The sequence below is a fragment of the Kryptolebias marmoratus genome, linkage group LG2 (assembly GCF_001649575.2).
Source record: "Kryptolebias marmoratus isolate JLee-2015 linkage group LG2, ASM164957v2, whole genome shotgun sequence".
In the NCBI taxonomy this organism is placed as follows: domain Eukaryota; kingdom Metazoa; phylum Chordata; class Actinopteri; order Cyprinodontiformes; family Rivulidae; genus Kryptolebias; species Kryptolebias marmoratus.
This window is the reverse complement of record NC_051431.1, coordinates 21,973,545-21,984,733: the sequence shown is the minus strand read 5'-3', so window position 1 is coordinate 21,984,733 and position 11,189 is coordinate 21,973,545. Positions and strand designations below refer to the sequence as shown.

The following is an 11,189-nucleotide window of genomic DNA, read 5'->3' as shown; positions in this document are numbered from 1 at the left end:
AAAATGGATGGATGGATGGATGGATGGATGGATGGATGGATGGATGGATGGATGGATGGATGGATGGATGGATGGATGGATGGATGGATGGATGGATGGATGGTTCAGGGCGCATGAGACATCATTTTCACACATGGATTGGCCACCATAGAGACATGGCCAATGAAATAAACAGCTCGTCCTACTTCCTGAAGCTGGCTGTCCTGTGCACATAAGCTCTAAGCATCTGCACAAGGCACAGAGAGTTAAGGCTCCACTTCTCCTCTCAGGAGAATGGAGGTGAGTAGAAAGCTAGCAGCTCCACTGAAGAACATCTGTACAAAAAATCCATCGCCTTAGGCACAAAAGCTGGATTGGGCCTCAGACACACCTTAGAGAGCCCAGATGTCTAACCACTTATTTCTTGTAGCATGTTTGACGCTTCTTGAAAAATTCATGAAAATCCATTCATAACTTTTTGAGTAATCTTGTGCACAGACAGAAAGACAGACAAATGCTTTTAAAAAATGAAAACCTCATTGGTGGAGGTAATCAGCTCGACTAACATGTTAGCTTAAGAAAAAACCTTCTGGCTAGCAAACTAATGCCATGTCAAAGGGAAGACAATCTCATGTTGATGCTCTAGCTTGAGTTATACCTGCCACTGCTCTGTTAAATAAAACCGAGCAGCAGCGGGAACACCTCGCCTTGACTGGTCATCGCTCCTACAGCGTAACTAGGACCAACTTACCGAGCATAATTCAGACCAGAGCCAGGACTGCCTTCGCCAACGTGCTCCTTTACGGGACACCTGAGAACTGTCAAGCAACTAACCAAGCCAGCCTGAACGTGCTGAGGGAGTGTCATTTTAGTTTTTCAAGGAAAGAAAGCAAGAATGAGTAGGGGGTGGTGGGTTGACTGTGTTAACATGAGGTGGGTAGAGCACAAAGCCTGGCTCAACTGGTCTGTCTCAGACAGACGTGATGCAATTGGAGCTTCAATAGTTGGTCACATCAAGATGGTTCTTGTAGTTAAACACCGAGGGAAGGTAGAAAAAGAACTACCGTATTTTCAGCACTATAGGGCGCACTTGATTGTCAATAAATGGTCCATTTTTGAATTTTTGTCATTTATAGCACTGGACTATAAGGCAGACCCTCCAGGATTTTGCAATGTTGCGATCGCAACTATTAACGCAAAATCAAGCAAACCCCGCAACTTTGTCCAAAACACCGCAACTTTCCCACAACTTTAACCCCAAATAACTCACGAAGAAGATATGTGACGTCACATCCTGTTAACATTACAATGCCGGGAGCATGCAGGAGCAGCGATCGAAGCAAAAATGTGTGTTAATGCTTTACATTTGCCCACAAAGATTTCAGCAAAGGACCGCGCAAAACACCGCAGTGAAGTTAGTTTTAAGTTGGATATTGGATATTCGCGCTCCGCGAAGTTAGCAGCGTCTAGCTCACGGCTGACCCGAAACAGGAACACTAATGTCGGCCAACCGCGCGTGAGAGAAGGGGCCTGCAGAGAACGACTGGCCAACATTAGTGCTCCTGTTTCGGGTCAGCCATGAGCTAGACGCCGCTTACTCTGCGGAGCACGTTTATCCAATATCCAACTTAAAACTAACTTCATTGCGGTCGCAAACCAGTTTCCTACCCAGCTGCACGAGTCGAGAGTGGGGGGAAGCTGTTTTGCACGTCCTGCAGTGTAATCATTGAACATAAATGCAAGTCATCCATCGACAAACACTTTGTGTCTGCAAAACATGTGAGGAGACCTGAAGACGAGGGACAATCCAGAAATGGTCATGAATGTCAGTTTATAAGCTATCAAAGTTCTCAAATAAAGCACCTTTTGAGAATGTCAATGTTTGTTGGTAATTATCTTACAAAACTAGTAAGTATTTTTGGTTTATATATTAAAAGTTATGTTTTTTTATTGATTTTAGTAAAAAAAAATTGCAACTTTTCATTGCAACTTTTAGGAAAATGCCCCACGAAATCAGGCATTTTAGCCCACAACAATCACAAAAAACGCCCGCGAAATCCTGGAGGGACTGATAAGGTGCATTAAGCGAAACAAAACAGCACCCTGTCTTTTCGGAGAATAATGCAACGATACGCGTACTTAAGGTGGACTCGAAGCGGACGTCTACCAGAAACGTCCACGCAAAGATCAAATTTTTATGACCGCATACATGTACTCGGTGTCGCACAATAAACTGCCCGGTGAGAATTGGTGTTCACATCGAACTGTTTTGTGTGTGACACCAACCGCTCTCAGGTGAGAATCGCCTGCTCTTTGTGCAGCACTGACAGGCTGCAGTGGCTGCCCTGGTAGTGGAGAAACAGGGTTAAAGGCACCTTCTTTTCTTTTGTTTTTTTAAAGCTCAGAGGCAAGCGATCCCTTCCTTCTCGTCCGGTGACGCCATGACTGAAATTTATCACAGGAGGATTTTAGGCAATCTGTATGCTCGAGTATGAAGTCTCAACCACACAGTACGCCCGAGTATGTGGGGGCCTAATGCTGCAAGCAGTGCGGCTTTGTAGTTTACCAAAGTCGTACCAAAACATTACTGTTATGTTGTGAGGGGGCAGAATAGTATTAAGTCACTAGTACTGAACGTAACAGTAGTAAAGCACTCCAGTGGTCATGCTCTGTTTTTCTCCATCTTTTCAGCCATCAAAAAACAGCACTTGGTGCAGGAGAGGGTATTGCAGAAGAAGCCAGTGGTGTAGTTGTCATGATAGAAGTGCAGTCCTTCGAAGCAACAGGTTGAACAGAAGATCCTTGAAAACACAGGTGCAACCCATTGATGGGGTCCATGCCAAGCAGAGCAGTTCCCGTTTCCACAATGAAGAAGGAAATTTTGCATGTCCTGTCGTTCTTAAGGACCGTTGTGGGTAAGCAGCCTATTACAGGAATAGGAGCACGAGAACATGTGACTAAGTTCACTTTTGGAGGTTGCAGCTTTACTCCTCTGAAATGTTTCTCATAGAAAGCTTTGGGCAGAATTGACACAGAGGAGCCGGAATCAACAGTTAGTTCCACAGGCACTGTAGCACACCTAGTCTTAATATTTACAGTGCAGCTGATCTTATCAGGTGCTGAATGTTCATGCAAGTAAAGGATCTGAACTTCCGGCAGGTCAATTTCACGCACAGAAATTGTTTAAGCTGAACGACATACTCTGGCGAAGTGTCTGATTTTATTACAGTTATTGCATTTAACTGATGCAGCAGGACATTAAGTGTCGCTGGCTAGATGCTTGTGTGATCCACAACGGAAACAGATTTGGTTGTTGATGGGTCGAGCTGAAACAGGGGTTGCAGAATCAGGAAGACCTGAGGACGTTGTCGCAGGCATGCGCTTCGGAGGCGCGGATTTACGTCTCCGGCGGAAAAACGTTGCGCCAGCAAACACAGATTGTCAGACACAACGTTACGTTTCGAAGAAAAATGCGCATGCAAAGCGCTTATTGCTTCATCCAATGTCTGACCTTGATCCGGTAGAGAATAAAACAGTCTCTGTCCCTCGGTTCCCAGGCAGTGTAGAAGGAGAGCTCGCTTTCGAGAATCCGGCCATCCATTAGAACTAGTAGCGACCACTTGAAGGTAATTTTGGAATATCTTCAACCATGTGTCGAAAGGCAATGCAGGTTCACCAGGACATTGAAGAAACGGCATAGAGAAAGGAGTCGCAGCAGCCATAGTATCACGTAGTGAGAACAACACGTCGCCAATTTGTTATGTTGTGAGGTGGCAGAATAGTAATAAAGTCACTAGTACTGAACGTAACAGTAGTAAAGCACTCCAGTCGTCATGCTCTGTTCTTCTCCATCTTTTATTTCTTCTTCTCTACACACATCTGTGAACAACTCTCTCTCTACGCCACCTGGTGGCAACATTGTGAACACAACAATTACAACTTCTTACATATATAAAGCAATCCAGATTATAAGTTACACTGTCGTTTTTTGAGAAAATTGAAGGCATTTAAGTGTGCCTTATAGTCCGGAAAATACGGTACTGAAATAAACTCTTTCAAACTACACCATTTGATATAGTTCAAAATAACCTTTTTCTGTGTTTGAATTCATAATTTGCAATGAGCAGATTTTAAAAATTACTTATTCTGGAAAGAAAGAAAGATTATTAAGCTAACATTTTAAAGTTGGTCTGTGTTATTACAGTTCCCTTCAGCTTGATGCATTCTGATCTTCTACAGTATGTTTTAGTAGCTTCCACACTTCCAATGATGTGCTGTGCATCATTAAAAGTGTTTAGCTATTTAAAAATAAATTATTTATTAACTTTAGTCTGTCAAGTTTCATAACCTAAAGCAATATCTTCAAATGACATCAAAGGGGAAACTCAAAAAAATGCTAATGGGATAAGCCACACAATAAGAAAATTCCTACTTTTGTGAAACTGGAGGATGACTTCAGTTGAGAGAAAAAGAATATCTGGGTACAAATTAATCCAGCCAGCAGGAAAAAGTGCATTCTGGCTCTGTTCAGAACCATTCAATAATTCATTGAACTTAACTTGTTTTTGTTTGAGGAACTCTTTGTCCTCTAACAAAACCATCATGTTTTAAATACATCTTGAGAAAAAGCTGTAGTTAAGATGTAAGCTGTTGAAGCGGCAAAGCAGGATTGCACATCATGAAGTTTCATTCAGCATTTCAAAAAATGAACTTTATTCAACTGGATTCACTAAATGCAATTTTTAAAATCTTTTATTGCCCTCAAAATTTTAACATATCTTTAACAAACGACAATAAAAAACTATATGATTTTACAGTACTCAATAATGTTGTACATGGATACTATGACACAGATACTCACAGTTGTGTATTTTGTACAATCAGGTGTATTCTTGGTGCCATATTTGGTATTTGTGGTGACTTGTGGGGTACCCCTTTTCCTGCTGGAGACAGTAATAGGTCAGTACACCCAGGAGGGCAGCGTCACCTGCTGGAGGAAGTTGTGTCCACTAGCAGAAGGTAAAATGCTCAGGACACTTTGTTTTGTTGTAGTTATGGGAATTAAGGCTCTTTTCTGGGATTTGGATCATTTGGCTCAGCTCACTTAAAAAAGCTGTCTCTTTCTGCTCTCAAACAAATGTTCTTTTAATACTACTTCTAGCTTATTTTGGCTATTTTCCTGGATCTGGTTTATTTGGGTTGAATCACTGAAACAAGCCATATTTCCCATGATGTAGTTGTTATTTTTAGGGTCTTTCTTATGATAATTTATGTGGTCGCTGTTTTTACCCTTGTATTTTCTTCCTTTCAGGTATAGGCTATGGTGGGCTGCTAATTCTCCTCTACAGCTGTATGACCTACATCATTATTCTGGCCTGGGCTTTATTCTACCTCGTGTTCTCCTTCAGCTCCGAGCTTCCATGGGCCAGCTGCAACAACTACTGGAACACAGGTAAAAAACAAATATACAACTTAAAATACAAATAAAAGTGTGTCATCATCTAAAAAACAATGTCTAAACAACAGCTGTCAGTAGTTCTATTAAAGTACTGTATATCCTAACTCACCACCATTGTTTCAGATGAGTGTGTAGACTTTTCAACAGCAAATGAGACCATCCGTTGGACCAACAGGACAAACTTGACTTCTGCTGCCACCGAATTCTGGGAGTATGTCAGTAAAGATGAACAAACACAAGACAAACACAGTTCTTAGTAAAACATTTGTACATTTTCATCTATAGACGACGAGTGCTGGCTATCTCAGGGGGCATTGAGGAGTTGGGCGGTATCAGGTGGGAGGTGCTCTTGTGTCTTATTACCATGTGGGTGATCTGTTACTTTTGCATCTGGAAAGGGGTCAAATCCACAGGAAAGGTATAACATTTGGATCTCAAATTGTCCTTTAAACAAAAGGTATGGTTTTAAGTGGTAACAGTGTTTTTACTTTTTCAGGTGGTGTATTTTACTGCCACCTTTCCCTATGTGATGCTAATAATACTTTTGATCCGAGGACTCAGTCTTCCTGGTGCTTTTGAAGGAGTAGTGTTTTATCTTCTGCCTGATCCATCACGACTCACAGACTCTCAGGTAAGATTTTCTTGATGTAACAGCAGAGAGTGCAGGTCAAATGTACTCACCGCTGCTGTTGTTGGGACAGGTGTGGATGGAAGCTGGTGCTCAGATCTTCTTCTCATACAGTGTCGGTGTGGGCAACCTTGCTGTGTTAGGCAGCTACAACACATACAACAACAACTGCTACAGGTAACTGTCAGCATTTTAATCTAAGTTTCTGTTGTTAACATTAAATAAATTTTGATATAAACTGCCATACAGATTTACCAGAGCAAAAATTGAACAGAAGGATTTTTTTCAATTTGTCTTTTTATAAATTGAAAAAGTACATGATGTGTTGTCATTTTTTGCAGAGATTGCCTGTGGCTGTGTTTGCTGAACAGTGCTACCAGTATCATAGCTGGGTTTGCAGTCTTCTCTGTGCTGGGATTCATGACTCATGAGCAAGGTGTTTCCGTAGAAGAAGTGGCAGAATCAGGTATATATTCAGGGGTTTTTAAAAAATGCAATTTCATTTTTCTGACAAGAGGTACATGGGCTCAGAACTCTCTCAAACACCTGGTTCCCTCCAGGTTGGGGGTCAGTCTTTGCCTCAAAAGGAGTATCTTAGTGTCTTAGTGATGAGTGATCGTAGAAAGGAAAAAGAGACAGATAGAGGAAACAGGGCATAGTTGCTCTGGTCTGTTGTGGTAAAGGAGCTGAGCTGAAAGGTGAAGCTCTCATTTTACTGGTCCACCTGCTTTCCAACCGTCACCGATGACCATAAGACATGGATTACAACTAAAACAACAAGATCCAGGATAAAAGCAGCTAAACTGAGCTTCCTCTGTAGGGTGGCTTGGCTCAGCCTTGAAGATAAGACGAGGAGCATTCTGATCAGAATGCCTCATGGATGCCTCTGTCTGGAAGTTTTCAAGCCACATCCAACTGGGAGAAGACTCTGGGGCAGATCCAGAACTTCTCTCCTGAATCTGTCACCTCCGGGACGTGAATAAAGAAAAACAGATGATGGATGAATTTATATATTTAAAGTTAAGGTTTTCAACAAATGTGGTATTATGCAATCATGATAACAGTAACAAGATCTCACATCATCAGCTCTTTCTTTAGTTTCTAAAGGAGTCAATAATAAACTCAATAGCTCAAAACCATAAAAAAAGTGTTTGGCTTCCTTTTTTTCTGAATTAAAAAAAAACAACAGTTTTGCTATCTAAACTTTACCAAACAGCAACAGACCAAAAGTCCTACATAACAAATATCTCTAGCTTTATTTAAATCTGAGCAACATTCAGCTGCATTTCTGAGGCTTTTTTTTACCAGAACATCTTGACAAAACAGCAACATGTTGCATTAAATATCAACTGTTCTGAGCAAGCCTTGTGATGGACTTGTGACCTGTTGAGGGTATACCTCGGTTCTTGCACAATCACAGCTGGAGATACGCACCAGCTCTCCCGTGACGTTAACAAAATAGCAAGTAAAGATAATTGATGTTTTGAGCAAAGTGTGATTTAAGCAAAGCTCTGTGTGGCTGTAAATGTACTCTGCATAACACACTTGTTGTGCAGGTTGTAATGAAATAGGAGACAATGGTTAAACTCACATAGTTCTTACAGTAGTAGTGAAGATGCTATTACCCAACTCCATCCAGTCCAGCCTCATTCTTCTTCTGCACTTAATCTTAAGCAGTAATTTTGTTCTTTATTACTTGGCTGTTTATAATCAACATGGTGTCGAGCTCCATGTGTTTGAGCTGTTTGTGTCTCTTTTCCCTCGAAAATGAACATTTGCAGCATCACAGTCTGTACAGGTGCAGACAGGACTGTACTCACAGGTGAGAGCAGTGTAGCATTTTTTTACCACTGCTTCCACTTGGTATGCAATGGTTTAAGCTTTGTCTGGTGTGAGATCCTCCTCTAGCAGTAACTTATCTTCCACAGCACTGAGATAAACATTAGCTAAGAGCTGATCTCTAATTAGCTAACTTTCCATCACTCAAAAACTACATGGCACAGCTAACACTTTGAGTTCAGTGACATATTGCCTTGCAGTTTCATTGGTACATTGAACATGTCTGTATATGTCTCAGCACACCAATACAATAACTTTAGGGACAAAATGTCTGTCATGTGCAGCCATAGCTTTGTCACGTCTTTCATCTGGCTATTCGTCTCCAGTACCATTTATAACAGGCATGTAATTATCAAATATTTTCTGCAGCGTTGTAAATGGTATCAGAGGCTTACCAGCATGAAGCAGTAAAGGCAGTGGACTCAGTACTGAAGCCATTACCCTCATTACTATTTTTGTTGCGGTGGTTGTAATGAAATAGGAAACGACAGTCACAAACCTTCTGCGGTTCTCTTTAACGCACTTCTGCCCCATGCTGTCACAGCAGTGCCATCTAGTGACATAACAGCAACAGAACATAGCATATAAGCATTTACTGTGTAAACCTCAGAACAAAACACGGTTATTCTCTCATATATTATACACAAAACAAACATTAACCTGATGGACCTAAACAGAGAGCTGAGAGACAAAGTAACTGTGCCGCCATCTTCAGTCCATAACTCCATTCAGACTTGCAGTATCACTATCTATTGGTTAGTTGTTAAATCCACATTAGCTCTCATGTCATTGTGACATCTAAACTGTTATATAGAACATAAGTATCTTATTTATTAACATTTATTCATCATAAACATTTTAACACAATTAACATCCTGGAAAGACTAACTTTACCAAAAACATTTGTCTGAAGCAACATATTTTATGGGTTAAATGCTAAAAACTGTAAATCATGTCAAACATTAATAAATCACAAGTATTACTGAGTTTTTAGCAACAAAGGTGCAGATGATGAAAGCTGATTAGTGTATCATCACTTCGATGTTGTTTTCCAGGTCCAGGCTTGGGGTTCATTGCATACCCTCAGGCTGTAGCCATGATGCCTCTTCCTCAACTATGGTCCATCTGCTTCTTTGTCATGCTTATTCTCTTGGGCCTGGACACACACGTAAAACACTCAACTGGATCAAGTCTTTTTATTAGAAACTTGCATTTGGATTTGGAAATGTACTTTTGTTTTGTGTGCAGTTTGTGGCCATGGAGGTGGTGATGACATCAATCATAGACATGTTTCCAAGAGTTATGCGCAGGGCAGGACGACGAGAGAGGTTCCTCCTCCTCTTTTGCCTGATATGTTTCTTTTCTCAGCTTATCATGATCACTGAAGTCAGTATCTAATGATCCATAAGTGTATCTTCATTTATACTCAAACACTAAAGGTTCTGCCAAATTTCTCATTTGTCATCTGAAGGGAGGGATGTACGTGTTTCAGCTGTTTGACTATTATGCATGTAACGGAGGCTGCATCCTCTTTCTATGCGTGTTTGAAGCTCTGGCACTGGGATGGGTATTTGGTAGGTATACCATTGTTCAAAAAATTGTCATAAATATGTATATATTGTAATCAAATTATTTAAAAATCCTAATCCAACCTCATCTCAATTTAAGGAGCAGAGCGGTTGTACAGCATCATAAAGGATATGACCGGTGTCCGGCCCAACTCGTACTTCAAAATCTGCTGGCTCTATCTCACACCGCTGATCTCACTGGTGAGACGTCTTTCTGTGTGTTGTTGTGACAAGAGAATGTCACTCCTCCAGAATCAGATAGAAACTTTGAGATACTGTATCTGCAGTTGAGTTTTAGTCAGAATCCAATCAGTAAATCCACTTCCTTTGTTGTTTCAGGGATCTTTCATATGTTCTTTAATTGAGTACCAGCCTTTGACCTTCAATCGCTGGTATGTGTACCCATCCTGGTCATACGTGTTGGGATGGGTTCTAGCTCTCTCCTCCATCTTGCTTGTTCCAGGATGGGCGTTTTACAAACTGTGCGCTGGGACTGGGACCCTCGGTCAGGTGGGATGGTTTTATATTTGTTTGTTATAATTACAGATTTATTAAATGACTGTTAGTACATAATAAAAAATAGTGATTCAAACATCATAATTAAGAACTTTGTTAACTGTGGAGGTATTAAAACATTATCAATTTATTTTATTGAAATAAAACTTGTATTTTTTTTGTATTATTATGATCTCTCTTTTAGTAGAGTAGGAATCGTTAAAATATAGATAATGTCTTGCATGTGTTAAAACAAAACATAAAACTGAAACAAAAAAAAAAACAGTCTGAGCCATAAGAGTCTGCAGTAACAAAATTTATCAGTATTTTAAGACTGAATTCTGTTCAGTGAGATTTCAGCTAAGACATTTTTAACAGGTAAATTGTAGTTGTTAAGATTACAGTATAACAAGTGCAAAACTATTTTCAATTTTAAAATCAATTAATTTTGTGCATAAACATGCAGTCATATCGAGTTCTACAACTCAGTAATCAGAAGTAATATTATTTCAGTTTACAGTGTAATACTGGCTTATATGTACTTTTCTTTGTAATAATTGGTAAAGATTTTTTCGTTTGCTCTTTGCAGCGGCTCCAGTGCCTGTGTCAGCCTGTCCTTGACAACTCAAGCACCCAAATGGAAAGAACAGAACTGCAGGCTGTGGGAGCAGAAGTGCTGAAGCCATTTATGACCAAGTGAAAAAAACAAAAAAGAAAAGCAACTCTACACATCTTACAACTTCATATGTCCAAAACATATCTGGCACTGATTGGACAAATGACAGAGTTATTATTTAATCTAAAAATAAACTTTGAAAATCCAATGATTTGTCTTTTTACATTAGCTCCAAAATACTGAATGGATGAAGCTTGTTGGGGGGGGGGGCTTATGCACTAGGAAAAATGGCTTTTAATCAATCAATCAATCAAATTTTATTTGTATAGCACATTTCAGCAGCAAGGCATTTCAAGGTGCTTTACATAATTAAAAAAACAAAAAACAAAATAAAAACAGCATGTGACATTGAATAAACAGTAAGAAAGAGAAAAACATTGAAGACATCAAAACCCCGCACTCTAACCCTAATTTAGCCATAAGGAACTCTAAACAGGTGGGTTTTAAGTTGAGATTTAAAGGCACCCGGTGTTTCAGCTGTTTTACAGTTTTCTGGAAGTTTGTTCCAAATTTGTGGTGCATAGAAACTGAAAGCTGCTTCTCCTC

General features: G+C 40.1%; 1 protein-coding gene across 1 annotated transcript in view; it reads left to right on the top strand.

Annotated features, from left to right (window-relative positions):
- Window positions 1-10,667, top strand: part of LOC108238141 (sodium- and chloride-dependent GABA transporter 2-like) — a 16,945-nt gene extending 6,278 nt beyond the window's left edge. Inside the window, exons 2-14 of the mRNA XM_017420019.1 lie at window positions 4,864-4,998; window positions 5,291-5,431; window positions 5,561-5,648; window positions 5,723-5,855; window positions 5,934-6,068; window positions 6,139-6,242; window positions 6,407-6,531; window positions 8,960-9,072; window positions 9,153-9,290; window positions 9,376-9,478; window positions 9,573-9,673; window positions 9,812-9,982; window positions 10,557-10,667. Of these exons, the coding sequence (XP_017275508.1) occupies window positions 4,864-4,998; window positions 5,291-5,431; window positions 5,561-5,648; window positions 5,723-5,855; window positions 5,934-6,068; window positions 6,139-6,242; window positions 6,407-6,531; window positions 8,960-9,072; window positions 9,153-9,290; window positions 9,376-9,478; window positions 9,573-9,673; window positions 9,812-9,982; window positions 10,557-10,667 (1,598 nt within the window). The remainder of the gene's footprint in view (window positions 1-4,863; window positions 4,999-5,290; window positions 5,432-5,560; window positions 5,649-5,722; window positions 5,856-5,933; window positions 6,069-6,138; window positions 6,243-6,406; window positions 6,532-8,959; window positions 9,073-9,152; window positions 9,291-9,375; window positions 9,479-9,572; window positions 9,674-9,811; window positions 9,983-10,556) is intronic.
- The last annotated feature ends 522 nt before the right edge of the window (window positions 10,668-11,189 follow it).